The 19,425-nt window shown below is 46.8% G+C and overlaps 1 protein-coding gene and 1 long non-coding RNA gene across 5 annotated transcripts in view; one reads left to right on the top strand and one right to left on the bottom strand.

The window, feature by feature from the left end:
• The window catches only part of FLNC (filamin C), a 201,131-nt gene that overhangs the window by 101,450 nt on the left and 80,256 nt on the right, over positions 1-19,425 (top strand). For all 4 annotated transcript variants that reach the window (XM_078677798.1, XM_078677808.1, XM_078677804.1 and 1 more), the window contains 10 exons: positions 80-216; positions 619-812; positions 5,369-5,482; positions 6,039-6,182; positions 6,626-6,749; positions 10,446-10,606; positions 12,265-12,355; positions 12,811-12,980; positions 13,938-14,055; positions 18,423-18,685. In XM_078677798.1, the coding sequence (XP_078533924.1) occupies positions 80-216; positions 619-812; positions 5,369-5,482; positions 6,039-6,182; positions 6,626-6,749; positions 10,446-10,606; positions 12,265-12,355; positions 12,811-12,980; positions 13,938-14,055; positions 18,423-18,685 (1,516 nt within the window). The remainder of the gene's footprint in view (positions 1-79; positions 217-618; positions 813-5,368; positions 5,483-6,038; positions 6,183-6,625; positions 6,750-10,445; positions 10,607-12,264; positions 12,356-12,810; positions 12,981-13,937; positions 14,056-18,422; positions 18,686-19,425) is intronic.
• LOC144820216 (uncharacterized) overlaps positions 708-19,425 on the bottom strand; it is a 159,430-nt gene continuing 140,712 nt past the window's right edge. Inside the window, exon 3 of the long non-coding RNA XR_013607697.1 lies at positions 708-843. This is a non-coding gene — a long non-coding RNA (uncharacterized LOC144820216). The remainder of the gene's footprint in view (positions 844-19,425) is intronic.

Below are 19,425 nucleotides of genomic sequence, written 5' to 3'. Positions count from 1 at the left end.
ATAATTTATATACTTGCATATTTTGCAAACTTGTAGCCCCCTTTTCTAACTGCTGTTTTATTGTATTTTCTCCACACAGTCCTTTTGAAGTGCTCGTGGGCCCAGAAGCAGGGACACAGAAGGTGCGAGCATGGGGTCCTGGTCTGGAGACTGGAGTAGTTGGCAAATCAGCAGACTTTGTAGTAGAGGCCATTGGAACTGAAGTGGGGACACTGGGTAAGGAAGAAGGTTACATTTTGTGTAAACAGGTTTATAGAGTTTTTACCTACCTAAATACTGTCTTTCTCTAAGGTACTTTCGTTATCCATACAGAGAGAGCTTTGTGAGGTTACATTACTCTAATTGTATATCTCAATAGGGCACAGGCCTACCCACTCACACCAGGTGGCATGCTTTATCATCGGGGTCGCTTTTTGCCAGTATCAACCTTGTGAGGCTCTTATTTGTAAGAGACAGCAGATGTAGGTATCCTAGAAGGGTCCCTAAGTTAAAATCGTATTAAGTGGGAGACGAGAATCTATTTTATTATTTACTATCTCACTAATGCATCATGAGTGAATTGTGCAACCTCTTATCTTTTACCTTTTTCCTTTCATTCCTGCCTCACCTTCCTTTTAGGATTCTCCATCGAGGGGCCATCTCAGGCCAAAATTGAGTGCGATGACAAGGGAGACGGGTCCTGCGATGTCCGCTACTGGCCCACTGAGCCTGGGGAGTATGCTGTCCATGTAATATGTGATGATGAGGACATCAAGGACAGTCCATTTATTGCTCACATTCTACCTGCCACCAACGAGTACTTCCCAGAGAAGGTAACATCAGCAGTAGTTGGAATCTGTCGGTCTATGTAATGAGATAAAACGGTTATTCAAAATACACTCTGTTCAGCTGATAATCAGGCTAGATCCTAGTGGAGGCCAACTGCGGTGGAAAGGGGCTAGGAAGAAACCTAAACTTTGTAGTGTTTGTTTTATCGACTTTTCATCATAGAAGAGTAAAAATACAACATCTGAGTAAATACATAACGTCTCCTTGGCTGGCACACAACAAGGCCACTCAGCAATTTATAAAAACAATACAAACATGAGTTGCACCATAGACAGGTGGTCAGATGTCTTCTTGTTCTGGAAAAAGAAAAAAGGGAAAGACATAGGAGATAGAACCGGGCGGTAGAGCAGGGAATTGGTACAGTTGCCATAACAAGATAGCATTATCCAGCTAAATACTTTATCATCAAAGACATCTTAGAAACCACGAACATTGGATACAATGTGAAATCCAGCTACCAGAGTCCATATTAGTATGCAGCGCATTTCCCTGGATTGCGCTAGGCACACCTTTCAGGGGGCTGCGTCAGCGGCCTCTTCTGTAATACCAAAGTGCCTCGGGGGCACGCAGAGTGGGCACAAACGTCCGTTGTGTCATTTTCAAAGCAACCCACGATAGAGCACATGCATTTATCTCTATTGGATTAAAAAAATCTACCCATTTTTTTTCTTCATCTGCTCATCTCTTGTTAACCCAGAAATGTGTGAAGAAAAAAACCCAGAGAAGTAGTAGTGGAACAAACTCTTTGGAATCCTATGCCTCTCCTTCTGAGTTGTGAGACCGTACTCCTCATTTAAGAAGGTTCTTACAACAAGCTTTTGCTCATTGACTTTCCTCTTTTACAATAGGTGCAGCGCCAAGAACCTAGTGGTGTACATGCATTTTATTAAGTCTCATTACCGTAAAATTAGATTTATTTTTTGTTTTTGAAGAAACTACCCTAATTGTTCAATATTCCGGCTGCTCCATAATGCCTGTATGGCATCGCGGGCTGGCCAGCATTAAAAACTTCCAACAAAAGAACTTCTGCCATCTAGGTGGTAGCACTTTTGATGAATGTTCCTCTTGATGTGTCTGGCAGACACTTCTAGGATAGCAGAGGTGGGTTGTCATCGGCCCCTGCAGCTCGGAGGTCTCTAAATAAATCCATAAATCACCACAATTATACCTTACCTCACAGAGTCTGTGGTGGATACCAGGAGAATAATGAGCAGCAAAGTTGAATCTGAGTTGATAACCAGCCTTTTGAATTTTTACGCTGACGTTTTGTCAGCTCGGAGATTAAAATATCTCATTGGTAATCATCACATCCCTCACCCCCAACTGCCCTTTCAATTCCCTTTATTTGAATCAAAGCAACCACCTTTTCATTGCTTTGACTATCAACAAGGCAATAGTCTTTTCCCAAGAGCTGAACATTTTTGTATTCCCAGTGCAAAATGTATGTGGGAAGGTAGCATTCGGTATCAGTATCAACAGCATTGCCTCATTGGCCACGAGGGGCTGATGCCTGTCCATGACGTCACTAGTGTTAGTCATAATCCTTTATTTCACAAATCACCTCTATGACTGTACATTTCCTGCCCATATGTAGGCAAAGTTTTCCTCCCACCTAGATTTACAACTGTCTTTCAGCATTAGATTTTCAGCTTACAAATGATATGAGTGGTGTCTGATAAATCTTGGACAGCATCCCATCTTGTGGCTAAAGAAGTTATCTTTCTTATTCTCAAGGGGGGTATCAAAAACCTACAGGACCGGGATACTATGTTGTAAGAAGACTGAAAAACGTAATCTTTGGATCGACTTTTGCTTTGTCCACGCCTGTGGTGAAAATGATATTTTCGCTATGATAAAACACTTGTTTTCAAAGGAGTGAACACTATGTATGGGCATGCACTTCTAAAATCTAATTTCCCCAAAAGTCAAGTAGGTGGTATGATTTCATCAAACTAGACTACAACAATTTTTTGGGAAATTCCATTTGACCTATTTTAGCAAATGTTTTGAAATTGGCAGGACCTGGGGTGTAAGAGGGGCAAGAAAAGCCTTCTAGCTCTTAACTGCTATAAAATGAACTTCTCCAAGGGTTATTACGGGGACTGTCGGCTAGTCAAAGCCCTTCACACACACTTTTTCTAAATCTGAGTCAACAGCGCAGTTGTCTATATAAACTATTGTTATCAATTCTTTAAAATATGCAGAGTGCCTTTAGCTCCACCCAGTAGAGTATCTCTCTCTCACCTCAGACTATTGGCTATTCGGTGTAACATTCCGCTCCTATGGAGTGCTAGCATTGAAAGGCATCAGGGACTATTTTGTATCTCAAAAGTACAAAAAGAATAATCACACCTTAGATTATTTATCTCATAGAGGCACTGTATACATTAAGCAATCTTTTTTTTCCAAAGAAGCAGGCTTTTTTAATGTTTCAGTCTGGACTCTAAAAGCAAACCATACCTATTTGCTGTGCCAGCGCTTGTCCTTCTTTGTCTTTGCCATCCTGACAGAGGGCACTCGCCTTTCCTGCCTGAAGGCGGCCTCAATTGTGCCTGTTTGTACTAAATGGCAACATGAGAAGCCACCTTCTTAAATGAAACCTTCTCCAGGCTAGTCTTGCTTACTGACCCACATACGATGGGCAGTGGCGTAGCAAAACTTGAGGGGGGGCCCTGAAAAATAAATGCAGGGAGACCCCCACAGACTGTACCCAGTCTGGAGCTCTCAGGGCAGGGACCTGCCAGTGCCGGAGAGGGCCCCCGTAGCTCACGGGCCCCCTCGCACCCCGGGGGTGCGGAGCTTTTGTTAAGCCACTGACGACGGGGCTCAATAACAATATCTTTGGAGAAGGTGCTACTCCTCAGAGTCAGTGCTAAGTAGATACAGTCTGCCACTTGGATTATGAACGGTCTAGCTATTGCTCCAGTCTCGCAGAGACGGCTTGATTTTGCTACTGCTGCTTTTTTCTTCTGAAAGGCCAGTAGAAATAGGATGGAGTCAGCCCAATATGAGTCATTCGGGCCACGAATCCTCTGGGAATTCTCTATATTTCATAATATACTTTCTTTCTCTTCCTATGGGACCCCTTGATGAAACTTGAGTTGTGATCCAGAGGGAGCAATCACCCAGCCCGCCTGAGCTGTTTCCAGCCGGCTGTCACTGTCGTTCACGCTGTGCCCAGCTGTCCTTTTCATGAAAATAAGAGACTGAGAAATTACAACACTTCCATTATTGGCACATGTGCTGGTGTAGCCGGCATGCTGACCTTTCCATGGATGCCGCTTGCACCATTCCATGTAAAGGGCTCTAGGAACCACTTTGGGACGATATGCCAAGCGGGGAGCAGTTTAAAGTCACACTCTGAGGGGCAACGTTTGATCTTTGTATCTTTCTCTTCCTCTCTCTCATTTTCCATTACACAAAAATAAGGTTTTTTCTTCCCTTTACAACTTCTCGCTCCCTGCAACTGACAGACGTCTGTACCGAGGTGCCACAGTGACTCTTCCAGCACTGAGGAGCTCCAACACAAAGATCTGCCAATACAGTGTCCCGCCTTACACGATGAACCGCCAGCATGAGTGTGTCTTAGCTCATAGCCTACATAAGTGTCTCTTAACCTGTGGTCCTGGGGTCCAAGAGCCTACTCAGGGGGTCTGCAACTACTTAGACAATTAAATAATATTAATAGATTAAGAAAGTGTACATAAATAAAAGAAGCAAAATGGAACATTTTAAAGCATTTTGTACATTTGAAGTAATTTGATATTGGACGCTGGAAATGAAGTTAGTATCCTCAGATTGAGTTGTGGGACAGTGCATCAAATAGAATATAGCATGGGCGATGAGTGACCTCAACTGAATTTAGAAAAGCTCCAACCTTCCCCATTGAAATTAACATTTGTTAAATATTCCTGAATTAAATCAAATACTTCATCATTTATTTGTTTCATGGATGCATGTTTCTGAATTTTTGTGTGAATTGTTTTGTGGTTCAAATCATAGAAAATGCTTAGGCCAGGGTCTCCAGCTTCCAGTAATGGCTTAGTGGTGTTTTCTGGATTCCATTAATGATTTAGTGGGGGTCTCGGTTTCCAGTAATGATTAAGTGGTGGTCCACGGAAGTCAAAAGGTCAAGAAACACTGGCCTACGTCATTTGGACAGATACAGCTCAGAAAACTGCAGAATTTGGGATTTCCCAGCTGCTGGAGCTGCGTGAATGGAGGTGTCCTGCTCATTAACGCACCAATACTATGGAGCTTCAACTCACAGCTCACACACACCTGCAGGCTTGAATCAGAAACCACAGAGGCAATGGATCAAACTAATGACAGGAAATTATATACTCTTCCCGACTTTAACACAAATACGAAAGGGATCCTAAAGCTATTGGCCTGCCATTACTACAGTATCACCCAGTTTGTCTCAGCATGTCACACCCTGGATGTGTCTGTCTTGTTGTGCCCAAGTTTCTACGCCGCTATTGTTGTTATGTGAGTTTTATGCTTTTGTTTACCATTTACCATCTGCTTCTTCAACTAGGTCAAAGCTTTTGGACCAGGCTTGGAGCCGACTGGTTGCATCGTGGACAGGCCGGCAGAGTTCACCATTGACGCTCGGGGTGCAGGGAAGGCTGAGCTGAAGATCTATGCTCAGGTACTTACATGCCTGCCTACTGCATCAGAGTACTCACTCAAGCTTATTTGAAAGTAGTTTTAGTAATTCTCTGTGCCTTACCAGAAGGGTTGGGGCTGGCATGGTATTACCATCACAGTTGCACTGCAAATGTTGCTGCAGACTGCCATGCACCGCCATGTATTAACTGCAGTATTTGATGCAGGCTTTCACGTCACACATAGCTGTCCTGCAACAGTTGACACAAGTCGCCAGGTTCTGGTTTAGTCTCACGGCTCCAGGTAATGCATGGCCTTTACGCCTTCGTGCAGATGGATGCCATTAGCTTTCAGTCACTTGGACTTCACAATCCAATAGCAGCTACGTTTTAGGCCCCTTGCCCTGCTATAACACAGTGATGGTGAGAGTACAGCATAGTTTACCACCTTGTCTATTGAACTTACGCTTGATATGATCAAGGTCTGGCCAAAGCCCTATGGAATATCCTCATAACCAGTCATGGGATCACATAAGGCCTATCAGGAAGTCTTGCATCCACCATAACAATTGATGAATGAAGCTGTGTTTGTGCCTCTAGGATGCTGAGGGATGCCCGCTCGATATCAAGATCAAAGACAACGGCGACAACACTTTTGTCTGTGTCTACGTGCCGACCAAGGCTATCAAGCACACTATCATTATCACTTGGGGCGGAGTCAACATTCCGAACAGCCCATTCAGGGTAAGAGCATCATACAGAAAACCGAAGCACAGCAGTCTTAGCGAGTTTGTGTTTGCCAGACATCGCAGTCTCAGTGTGCCAGAAAGAGTATGTGTATATGTCTGGAGCTGGAGCCTACGTGAGCTATATGCATGAAAGCTCTTCTGTATTCAAGACAAAAGCATCTTTGTGTGTCAGACCCTGGTGTCTTGCATGTGTGCCAGACTAGGGTGTCTCTCTTGTGTGACTGTCAATATCTTAACTCTGTGTGGCTGAGTGGAGAGACCCTCATTGTACCAGACCAGGACTTTTATGACTTGATTGGACTCGTCCCCTTTTCATATCTATTGAGACTGATGGCTGCAAGGGACAGCCATGCCAATGTGGACAGCCTGGAACCTGTGTCTGCGATCTCCTCATTTCCTAACACTAAACTTGCTGCTATTATCTTAACCTATCTCCAGGTGAACATAGGAGAGGGAAGCCACCCCAGCAAGGTAAAGGTTTATGGTCCAGGCGTGGAGAAGACTGGACTCAAGGCCAGTGAACCAACTTACTTCACTGTGGACTGCAGCGAGGCGGGGCAAGGTAAGAGTGGCAAGTTGTACCACTGCTTGCTGAATTATGATAGAATTTGGTGGATTAAGGGTCATGCTCCTTTGTATCAAATCATGATTATTGCGTTAGTTTGTTTATCATAAAACGCTTCAAGATAGGGTGCCTTGCAAAAGAATTAGCTGGTGAACTTCCAAAGTTCACGCCTTCAGACAAAGTTCAATCTCATCATCTCGAGTGCAGTATCTAAAGGAAGAGTCAGAAATTGTCCTATGAACCCTGCCTCTCTCTCACAATGCATCCTGGGTTCAGGGAAAGCTGAGCAAATCTGCTCATCAGGGAACAAGCATAGCCTACTGATGAAAGGAGAGCTCCGCTTTCCTCTCTGATAAAGGGGGGTGGGGCACAATTGCACTCTGCTCCCTCCTTGCACCAAAGGCAGTTTGTGCACTTGCCAGAGAGCAGTCAGTTTCCTGCATAACCCTCTGGGTGCTGAACCTGAGGATAGAACATTTATTTTGATATAAAAGAGTGGGTCTCAAATGGCGACAGGAGGCCCTTGTAGCCTTTCTTGTTCCACAGCGTCGCATTCCTCTGTAGGCACTGGATAGTTCTATAGGACCATTGGTGACTGAGGAGATATCCTGTCTATTTTCCAAGCACCAGGACATTGCTTTCAACACATGGATGGAGACATAACTAATTTCATAGAATTGTGTTGATGCCAAAAGGCTGGGTTATCTTTCTACTGTTTTGTACCAGGCAAGTGTGACGAATGAGTTAGACAAGGGGAGGGAGAAACGGGCTATCTTTTATCAAGGTCCAGCATACATGTCCGTTACTCAAACTCTACAAAATGGTATGCAGTTCCTAAACTTAGAAGCAGGGTTTAGTATGTTTTATAAGGGCTCCATATTTTGGTATGGAGTCACAGAAGTGGGGAGAAGAATCCTCTCCTCTTGGAAAAAGACCCTCACACACCCAGCCAGCTAGCTGTCTTGCTTAATCATCGGGTCTGCTCCTTATCGGGTCGGCGCTGCAATACCCGATCAGCACCCGTGATGGGGCCTTCTTGGCGGAGATCTTTTTTCCATATGCCGGAGGGTGAAGTGTGTGTGTGAGGGCCCTAGATCAGTGTAGGTGATAGTGGTGTGTAGGGAAGTGGGTTAAAATAGGGGAGGTGATCCACTCAAGACATTTTTTAATGAACGGGGCCCCTGCCCTAATTTAAAGTAAAACAAGGTGCGTATCTTCACTCTAAGGATATGAAGCTTATGCGCTTGCGAAAAAGGTCAACATTTTATTTATTTATTTTGAGAGTTTTATATAGCGCTGGCTAGACCTGGAAGTATCAGAGCGCTTTACATAAGGTTCCACAGAAATCACAAACTTACATCAGTTACACATTACATCAGTTACTTGAAACACATTTCAAGAGAGTAGAAGACAAAATAAATTAAGCTTAGAAGGGTAAGGGGGTATAGATAAATATATGCAACACATTAAAGAGCGAGAAGGGGAGACAAATAGAGTGGATAGGGTGTTTCTTGCCCATTGACTTATTAGATGGCAATTCATCAGTACCAGATCGGATCTACCTACACTTTTTGGTGGTGGTCAGCAATGGAGTAAAGTGAATAAGTGACCATCATTACAGCACCCTAAAAAGTGGTACCTTGTAGATCATAAAAACGCAACCCCATTAGGGTCAATATTGCACGGCATCAGTACCAGCTGGTGTAGACACTAATGTGTAGTGTTGGTTCCGAATGGAACGGGTGGCGTCAGTCCTACCCTCACGGAGCCGGTCCGGACCGTTTTCGCAAGCGCATAAGCTTCACATCCTTAGAGTGAAGATACGCGCCTTGTTTTACTTTTTAATTAGGGCAGGGGCCACGTTTGCCACATTCATTAAAAATTTTCCTGAGTGGATCACCTCCCCTGTTTTAGCCCACTTCCCTACACACCACTATCACCTACACTGATCTAGGGCCCTCACACGCACTTCACCCACCGGCATATGGAAAAAAGATCTCCGCCAAGCAGGCCCCCATCGCGGGTGCCGATCGGGTATTGTAGCGCCGACCCGATAAGTAGCAGACCCGATGATGGAGCAAGACACCTAGCTGGCTGGGTGTGTGAGGGTCTTTTTCCAAGAGGAGAGGATTCTTCTCTCCACTTCTGTGACTCCATACCAAAATATGGAGCCCTTATAAAACATACTAAACCCTGCTTCTAACGTTATGAACTGCATACCATTTTTGTAAAGTGTGACGAATGAATCTGGATTCCTGAGGTCCTTTTAAAGTGGAAAAATACATGTTCTTCTTTTCAGCAAACAATAACAGTGGGGATAATGACGTAAAACAGATATGTTATTTGCCAGAAAAATTTACTAGCCTGTTGCATTCTTCCTGGTTGTTCTAGAGGGCAGAAAATATCATGTGTTGATTAATAACAATAATCACATCAGCAGAAGATCCGTCAATACATTATTTTGTTTACCAATGGCTTTTGGCATTGGAAACAATTTCTGATAACATTAAACCGCCCAATGTCTGTTTGCCATCTTATTCATGTATTTGTGGCTTTGGTTAAGTTAAACACAGACTTCAGAAATTCTGCAGCCCCTTTTCAAAAGATATAGAAAATAAACTCAGAGATCTTTTATTTTGCACTTCGTTATTCGGATCTGGACAGCATCCTTCTGAATGATACTTTGAAGCAGAGGAAATTGTACCAGATCCAAAGAAGAAGAAAAGGACTGACATTTACTTTTTCTTTCGTGCTAGGAAGTTGCACGTTGTGCAAATGATAGAAAACTGGGCAACGCCAAATTTACAATCACCTGTCGATGCTGATATTGACGGCGCTTATGAGTAAAAAGACTTCTGAATGAGGCTCAGCTTTGCCATATTGCACAAAGGCTTGTTAGCTTTGCCCATCATAGGATTTGTGTGAGAGATACCCCCTCCAGCACTTATTCCTAAGCGAAGGCCAGTGCACATGGGCCCACCACGTGAGATGTGTGCTTATGTGTGAAGCACACATTACATGTAGATGTGCCAATGCTTAACCCACTTGGCCCCTTGTTTGCACCTGGTTTTAGTCTATGTAACGTTTTCAGTCAAAACCTAGTAATTCTGTGGTGTTCTGTCCCTGACACACTTCCTTTGCATACATTTCCAAGGGGCGATCCTTCACAGTGGTTTCAGCCCTGCACGAGGGTCGACTTTCAGTGCAAAAATGCTTTAGCTCTGGAAAGTTTTTCAACACCGACATATGTGTTAGTTTATGTTATGTAGGTACTTTCACAAATATGGGTTAAAGTGTACGCTCTAAATTAAGTGGGGAAATGAGTAAAGGATTTAGAAAATTAGGCAGAAAATTGTCACTTTGACTGGTCAATAAAAGTTTCATTTTATGTAGAAATTGACTGGGATGGAAAGTCAAAAGAGACAAACTGCTTTATTAGAAAGACAAGTTTTCTATCTTAGGATAATAGGTCAAAGCGGACAGAGGGAGCTTGCACTTGTATCAAAATCTGGAATTTTCCCAAAAGCTTTGGTGGCCAGTCTATAGTAGAATCATTCATGTGTTAGATGTTGTGACTAATCCAAAAGGAAATTTTTGTTCACTAGAGATCCCTCCTGAAGCCCCACCTCATATAGTGAATTACCATACAAATCACCTGTGCTGTTCCATCTCTAATGACTCTTTTACTTGTAGGGGACGTCAGCATTGGAATCAAGTGTGCTCCAGGTGTTGTCGGACCAGCCGAGGCCGACATTGACTTTGACATCATTAAGAATGACAACGATACGTTCACAGTGAAATACACCCCGCCTGCTGCAGGGCGCTACACTATCATGGTCCTTTTTGCAGACCAGGTGAGATACTCCGAGGGCTGAAAGGAGTCTGTGCTCCTGGGTGCTTAGAATATTCCAATTAACCTCATGCCTTTGGAGTGTGCAACCCAAGCCCCATCATCATCCCACTCTGAACTGCTGAAAGTTAGGAGCATTACCCATTTATGGTGTCTGCAAATCTTATCCCGTTGTCTACTTTTTTCTCAGAATTGATTCTTTTTCTTTGCCTTGGTCTGCATATTCCTGCCTAATTCCTTTTCTGGCTCAGCCCAAGAGGTATGCAGAAATATCAGTGTAGGCTTTCGAGTATTTCACTTAGGCTGTACAGTGCTTTGTGTGGATCAGTTAATCAATCTGTATGTTTTTAGTGCAACAATATGATTCCTAGGGGTGTCTGGGCACTGAGGTTGCTGCGTCTGTGTCAACAGCCAGTACTTGAGTTGCTTTCAGAAGACCTCCAGGGAGGGTGTCTTTCGGAGGTGGAGGGGGCAGTCATTCCAGGTCTTAGCGGCGATGTAGGAGACGGAGCAACCCCCACTGCGGCTGTGATGAACGTGGGGGAAGTGAGCGAGGGCAAGTGAGGAGCAGCACAGGTGTCTCGATGGTAGATGGAAGTTCAGCCGGTGGTTGATATAGGATGGCCCTTGCAAGTGGAGTGCATTGTAGGCGTGTGTGAGCATCTTTAACTGCCATCTTGCCTGGATAGGGAGCCAGTGGAGGTTTCAGAGGTGAGGAGAGATGTGGGCTCGTTTGGGAAGGTCCAGGGTGAGTCTGGCTGCAGCGTTCAGTATTGTCTGGAGTCTTCTGAGAAGGTTGGTGTTGATCGATACCTATAGTGAGCATGCATTATTTATTTGTTGTGAATTATAGGGAACCATGTGTTACTATGAAGCTGCTTTATTAGCTTACCCAGCGCTGCATTTGCCAGAAAATTACCTTAGTTGGCTAGCTAGAAATTAACAATATCTTAGTAGAGGTTACTGTTGTCATATTTGATCTTACACCTCTCTACTACCAAGGCACTGTATGTGCTTTATTCCACATCTTGCATTATTTAATTGCCTGCCAAACCCTTTATAATTTAACCAGACTCTGTGTTTCTATCAAATTAATTCTAAATTGTAATTCTGAAGCTTATAAAGTGCATGGTTACACTTACCAGTGTGTCCCCGCGCTGAATAAATCCCACCATTATCAAACGAGGCTTCATTTATTTCCTACCAAATGCTATTGCTATTGCTATCTAGCTGGGTTCTATGGTTGTCCATCTGGGCTGTATAGTTCTGTAGCCAAGACCCATCATTGCTCTACCAAACGGTTTAGATGTCAAACAAAATTCTATGGTAGTCTTACCAAACAATATGTCTATCTCACTAGGTTTCATTGTTGTCCTGACAAATCCTTCCTCTATCGACCTCGGTGCCAAGGTTGTTCTCAAAACCCTTCTTATCTTTCCAAGTTTATGTTGTTCAATAGCATATCATTATCTGAACAGACGCCATGGTAATCTACCCTGGCTCCATAACTGTTCATTCAGAGTCTATCCCTGTTTAAGTTAACTTGATAGAATGATCTCAAAACATTGCAGCCTATTGTCCCTGCAGCCATACAATCATCAAACAAGTCATAATATTTTACTTGCTTCACTATCTTTTTAACAATTCTCTGCTCTTCTTTAGGAAATTCCCATCAGTCCTTTCAAGGTCAAGGTAGATCCATCACATGATGCCACCAAGGTTAAAGCGGAAGGCCCTGGGCTGAACCGGACAGGTAAGAGGCATCGGAAAACATGAACATCTGGGTGTGTTGGTCATTTTCTAGTTCTGTATTTACACTTACTGCAGAGCTTGGCCTCTCTGCTACTCCTCCTTATGATGCTGGCAGCAGAGCTAGGCTTCTTTCTTCATCACCAGTGTTACAATGGTAACAGAGCCTGCTCTCATCTCCTTCCACCCTAACATAGGAGAATATGCATTAAGCGACCAAGCCTCATAATTGAATTCCTTTATCAGGGGGGTTGGCAGGTTTGATCACCTTCTAGGTGCTCAGATGCTGGTCAATAACATGTGTACAGCTGTGCATTAAATTTGTACTTTTCGCAGTTTCTAAAGAGGATGGTGACGTGCTCGCCTGAGAAAAAGAGCAGCCACTCTAAATTCCTTTGCAGAAGTCGATAGGGACTACGGTGCTCGCTTAAACTTTCTTGATCTATTCCTTGCCTCCAGGTGTAGAGGTCGGGAAGCCCACCCATTTCACAGTCTACACCAAAGGCGCAGGCAAGGCCAAGCTGGACGTGCAATTTGCTGGGCAGCTGAAGGGCGAGGCTGTGCGGGACTTTGAGATCATCGATAACCATGATTATTCCTATACGGTCAAGTACACAGCGATCCAGCAGGTGAGAGGAGAAGGGAAGGGTTGGGAAGGGAAAGGAAGGGATGGGATTGAAAAGGAAGGGAAGGGATGGGATAGAAAGGGAAGGGAAGGGGTGGGATGGGAAGGGAAGGGGATGGGGATGGAAGGGAAGGGGATGGGGATGGGGATGGAAGGGAAGGGGATGGGGATGGGGATGGAAGGGAAGGGAAAGGAAGAGAAAAGGACAACAAAGGAAAGGACAACAAAGGAAAGGAAAACAAAGGAAAGGAAAGGGAAGGGATGGGAAGGGGACAGGAAGGGATGGGAAGGGAACGGAATGCAAGGGAAGGGAACAGGAAGGGAAGGACACGGGAAGGGAAGGGAACAGGGAGGGAAGGGAACAGGCAGGGTAGGGAACAGAAAGAGAAGGGAAGGAACAGCGGAAAAAGGAGAAGGGGAGGCCACAGACCTATTAAACATTGTCAAACATGTAGCCATTTGGCAGGTATGATGGAGAGTAAAAGCAAGATAAATAAGGGCACAAAAATGGATTAATACAGTTGAATGGTCTGGATTGTAAACATATGGATTAGGTTTCTCACTTGAAACCCCTACCTCATTCATATGCGGCTACAGAGACTGTTTATTAATATCAATGCAGAGGTCATAAAACACTGCGGAAACATGCTTCGCAATCCCCTATTAGAATTTTTTTTATAAGTTTCAAACTTGGCTTCTTCATCAAGGCCTTGAGGCAAGTGCCTGTTCCTACAAAAAATCTTTTTAGGGCTTCCCATAAGTTGAGAGGGAAAAGGCGAGCAGTGTAACAGGTGGGTGGCTGGTTCATGGAGGTGCATCATGGGACAAAAGTGCAAGGAAGGGAAGGAAAGGGAAAGCGAAGACTGAAATGGAACTGCTTGGGTTACCTGCCTTTGGGAAGGTGTGTGCACCCCTGCCACACTGCTGATGGACTCACCTTTCTCCCTACTACACACTGCAGGGTAACCTGACCGTGTCTGTCAACTATGGAGGAGACGCTATTCCCAAGAGTCCATTCACCGTCAATGTGGCCCCTCCACTGGACTTAGGAAAGGTCAAAGTTCAAGGCCTCAACAACAGTAAGTTGCAAGTAAAAGAAAGGAACATGGACACTTAGGGGGGAGAGGGAGTTTTGGGGAGGGACAAAAGAGAAGTAAGCATATATGAGCTTTGGCTGCTTCTAAGGTCTCCTCTGCTGGGAGCAGAGCGCGCCTTCTGGTGCAGACAGGATGTGACATCTCTCTGGCTTTGAGTGACAATGGAGCTCATTCAGATCTTGTATAAGGTTTCTCTGTCAATGAGAGGCTGTCTCAGAAGGTCTGCTAAACCACACCGCAAGAGGTCTGTATAATTATGTGAAGTAGCCGTCACACTTTGCTCAGTGTCTGTGAGTGAGTGGGAAGTCTCTCAGACAAGGCACGGGGACTCTGTGAGTGAGTGGTAAGACTCTCAGACAAGGCACGTGGGCTCTGTGAGTGAGTGGGAAGTCTCTCAGACAAGGCACGTGGCTCTGTGAGTGAGTGGTAAGTCTCTCAGATAAGGCACGTGGGCTCTGTGAGTGAGTGGGAAGTCTCCCAGACAAGGCACGGGGGCTCTGTGAGTGAGTGGTAAGTCTCTCAGATAAGGCACGTGGGCTCTGTGAGTGAGTGGGAAGTCTCCCAGACAAGGCACGTGGATCTGTGTTTGAGTGGGAAGTCTCTCAGACAAGGCATGGGTGCTCTGTGAGTGAGTGGTAAGTCTCTCAGACAAGGCAAAGGGCTCTGTGAGTGAGTGGGAAGTCTCTCAGACAAGGCATGGGGGCTCTGTGAGTGAGTGGGAAGTCTCTCAGACAAGGCATGGGGCTCTGTGAGTGAGTGGTAAGTCTCTCAGACAAGGCATGGGGCTCTGTGAGTGAGTGGTAAGTCTCTCAGACAGGCACTGGCACTCTGTGAGTGAGTGGGAAGTCTCTTAGGCAAGGTATGGGGACTCTGTGAGTGAGTGGTAAGTCTCTCAGACAAGGCACTGGAACTCTGTGAGTGAGTGGGAAGTCTCTCAGACAAGGCATGGGGCTCTGTGAGTGAGTGGTAAGTCTCTCAGACAAGGCACAGGGGCTCTGTGAGTGAGTGATACGTCTCTCAGACAAGGCACAGGGGCTCTGTGAGTGAGTGTGAAGTCTCTCAGACAAGGCACAGGGGCTCTGTGAGTGAGTGATACGTCTCTCAGACAAAGCACGTGGCTCTGTGAGTGAGTGGGAAGTCTCTCAGACAAGCCATGTGTCTCTGTGAGTGAGTGGTAAGTCTCTCAGACAAGGCATGGGAGCTCTGACTGTGATTGGGAAGTCTCTCAGACAAGGCACAGGGCTCGGTGAGTGAGTCGGAAGTCTCTCAGACAAGGCACGTGGCTCTGTGAGTGAGTGGTAAGTCTCTCAGACAAGGCATGGGGGCTCTGTGAGTGAGTGGGAAGTCTCTCAGACAAGGCATGGGGGCTCTGTGAGTGAGTGGGAAGTCTCTCAGACAAGACACGTGGCTCTGTGTTTGAGTGGGAAGTCTCTCAGACAAGGCACAGGGCTCTGTGAGTGAGTGGGAAGTCTCTCAGACAAGGCACAGGGCTCTGTGAGTGAGTGGGAAGTCTCTCAGACAAGGCACAGGGCTCTGTGAGTGAGTCGGAAGTCTCTCAGACAAGGCACGGGGGCTCTGTGAGTGAATGGGAAGTCTCTCAGACAAGGCACAGGGGCTCTGTGAGTGAGTGGGAAGTCTCTCAGACAAGGCACGGGGGCTTTGTGAGCGAGTGGGAAGTCTCTCAGACAAGGCACGTGCCTCTGTGAGTGAGTGGGAAGTCTCTCAGACAAGGCACTGGGACTGTGAGTGAGTGGGAAGTCTCCCAGACAAGGCACGTGGCTCTGTGAGTGAGTGGGAAGTCTCTCAGACAAGGCACGTGCCTCTGTGAGTGAGTGGGAAGTCTCTCAGACAAGGCACTGGGACTGTGAGTGAGTGGGAAGTCTCCCAGACAAGGCACGTGGCTCTGTGTTTGAGTGGGAAGTCTCTCAGACAAGGCACAGGGCTCTGTGAGTGAGTGGGAAGTCTCTCAGACAAGGCACAGGGCTCTGTGAGTGAGTCGGAAGTCTCTCAGACAAGGCACGGGGGCTCTGTGAGTGAATGGGAAGTCTCTCAGACAAGGCACGGGGGCTCTGTGAGTGAGTGGGAAGTCTCTCAGACAAGGCACGGGGGCTTTGTGAGCGAGTGGGAAGTCTCTCAGACAAGGCACGTGCCTCTGTGAGTGAGTGGGAAGTCTCTCAGACAAGGCACTGGGACTGTGAGTGAGTGGGAAGTCTCCCAGACAAGGCACGTGGCTCTGTGAGTGAGTGGGAAGTCTCTCAGACAAGGCACGGGGGCTCTGTGAGTGAGTGGGTAGTCTCTCAGACAAGGCACGGGGGCTATGTGAGTGAGTGGGAAGTCTCTCAGACAAGGCACAGGGCTCTGTGAGTGAGTGGGAAGTCTCTCAGACAAGGCACAGGGGCTCTGTGAGTGAGTGTGAAGTCTCTCAGACAAGGCACGGGGGCTCTGTGAGTGAGTGGTAAGTCTCTCAGACAAGGCACAGGGGCTCTGTGAGTGAGTGATACGTCTCTCAGACAAAGCACGTGGCTCTGTGAGTGAGTGGGAAGTCTCTCAGACAAGCCATGTGTCTCTGTGAGTGAGTGGTAAGTCTCTCAGACAAGGCATGGGAGCTCTGACTGTGATTGGGAAGTCTCTCAGACAAGGCATGGGAGCTCTGACTGTGATTGGGAAGTCTCTCAGACAAGGCACGTGGCTCTGTGAGTGAGTGGTAAGACTCTCAGACAAGGCACGTGGGCTCGGTGAGTGAGTCGGAAGTCTCTCAGACAAGGCACGTGGCTCTGTGAGTGAGTGGTAAGTCTCTCAGACAAGGCATGGGGGCTCTGTGAGTGAGAGGGAAGTCTCTCAGACAAGGCACAGGGCTCTGTGAGTGAGTGGGAAGTCTCTCAGACAAGGCATGGGGGCTCTGTGAGTGAGTGGGAAGTCTCTCAGACAAGGCACGGGGGCTCTGTGAGTGAGTGGGAAGTCTCTCAGACAAGGCACAGGGCTCTGTGAGTGAGTCGGAAGTCTCTCAGACAAGGCACGGGGGCTCTGTGAGTGAATGGGAAGTCTCTCAGACAAGGCACGGGGGCTCTGTGAGTGAGTGGGAAGTCTCTCAGACAAGGCACGGGGGCTTTGTGAGCGAGTGGGAAGTCTCTCAGACAAGGCACGTGGCTCTGTGTTTGAGTGGGAAGTCTCTCAGCCAAGACACAGGGCTCTGTGAGTGAGTGGGAAGTCTCTCAGACAAGGCACGGGGGCTCTGTGAGTGAGTGGGAAGTCTCTCAGACAAGGCACGGGGGCTCTGTGAGTGAGTGGGAAGTCTCTCAGACAAGGCACGGGGGCTTTGTGAGCGAGTGGGAAGTCTCTCAGACAAGGCACGTGGCTCTGTGTTTGAGTGGGAAGTCTCTCAGCCAAGACACAGGGCTCTGTGAGTGAGTGGGAAGTCTCTCAGACAAGGCACGGGGGCTTTGTGAGCGAGTGGGAAGTCTCTCAGACAAGGCACGTGGCTCTGTGTTTGAGTGGGAAGTCTCTCAGCCAAGACACAGGGCTCTGTGAGTGAGTGGGAAGTCTCTCAGCCAAGACACGGGGACTCAGTGAGTGGTAAGTCTCTCAGACAAGGCATGAGGGTCTGTAAGTGAGTGGTAAGTCTCTCAGACAAGGCACGGGGGCTCTGTGAGTGAGTGGGAAGTCTCTCAGACAAGGCACAGGACTCTGTGAGTGAGTGGGAAGTCTCTCAGCCAAGACACAGGGCTCTGTGAGTGAGTGGGAAGTCTCTCAGACAAGGCACGTGGCTCTGTGTTTGAGTGAGAAGTCTCTCAGACAAGGCATGGGGACTCTGTGAGTGAGTTAGAGGTTTCCACACACATTGCATGTGGTCTTTGTCAATGGGTGAGTACAAAGTTCTGACCCGCATTACATAGGTCTCAGTCTATGAGCGCCCAACACTGTCAGACACGGGTTGAGGTCGCAGTCTGTGGGGAGCACAAAGCTCTGGCAGACGTTGCATGAGGTCTCTCTCTGAGAGTCCAACAGGGAGGTCTGACACTCTTTGTTGTCATCCATTGATTGGAATGTCTCTGTCTGTCAAAGGATAAGCTTGCTCTGCAAGGGAATGGAAGCCTCACTCTACAGCGAGTGTGGAGCGCTGCAGGTCATGGCTCAGGGTCTCTGTAAGTCACTGGTGAGTTCTGCCACAAGGTCTCCATCCTTGAGTCGCTGGAGAGCTCTGTCAGCCAATATTAGACACTCCCCCCTGTTGTTCACTCAGTGTGGAGCTCTGCCAGTGATGGCTCTGGGTTTACATACTAGCACAGTTTTGCGCTCTTGCCACCTGCTTCCTACGCCTTGTTAACCCTCTCCTCTCTCCATTGCTCCAGAGGTGGATGTAGGTAAGGACCAGGAGTTTACCATCGACACCCAAGGCGCTGGAGGGCAAGGCCAGCTCGACGTCAAGATCACCTCCCCATCCCGCCGGCCCATCCCTTGCAAAGTGGAGACGGGCACCAGCAACGGCATCCACACAGTCAAGTACATGCCCCCTGAAGAAGGACCCTACAAAGTGGACATCACCTATGATGGAAACCCCATTCCCAGCAGCCCCTTCACTGTGGAAGCTGTCATGCCGCCGGATCCTTCAAAGGTATGTGGTACCAGGAAAGGCTCCGGTGCTTTTCTCGAATTGAGGTTTCCTGCTTCTCTAAATAGAGTTCATTCATCCATCCATTCATCCACTGATTCTGCTACTCACAGACAAGAGCTCAAGGATTTCCTGCCCATTGTATTTGAGTGCAAAAACAACAAATTATGGATGGAATGCTGAACAATGACAAACACATACTCCCAGTACAGAGTTCTGGGCCTAAATCCATCGCTTTTTGGCTCAATTCGCCATTCCAGGTTGGGCCCAGCCATATGCAAATCAGTCTTGACTCTGCTCCCAATGGGAACAGTCCAGCCCGAACTGCTAGGCCAGGTACTCACCGAACAGGAAACAAGCATCCTAGACTGGTTTCGGGTATCACCCCTCATCAGCCAGGATACCTTGACTCCAGTGGCATGGTGAGCATGGGGGGACCCACATAAGGGCATACCCTCCCACTTACAGTGACAACCGCAAAAAAAACAAAAGATGGACGGAATGCTGAATAATGTCAAATTTTCCTCCCTAGTGCAAAGGCTGGGAACAAACTGAGGTGGTGTGGTGAGCAAAAAAAATGGATTAAACCCAGATCTGGGACTGGAAGTGAATGTTCGATTTGATTTGGCTTGGCAGTTTGGGCTGGACTGTTCCCATGGGGAACAGGGTAAAGACTGATTTGCATATGACTAATTCCAAACTTAGGTGGCGTGGTGAGCAAAAATTAAACCTAGACCTGTGAC

The sequence above is a fragment of the Lissotriton helveticus genome, chromosome 1_1, assembly GCF_964261635.1.
Source record: "Lissotriton helveticus chromosome 1_1, aLisHel1.1, whole genome shotgun sequence".
Taxonomy (NCBI): Eukaryota; Metazoa; Chordata; class Amphibia; order Caudata; family Salamandridae; genus Lissotriton; species Lissotriton helveticus.
This window is presented reverse-complemented; position numbering and strand designations above follow the sequence as displayed.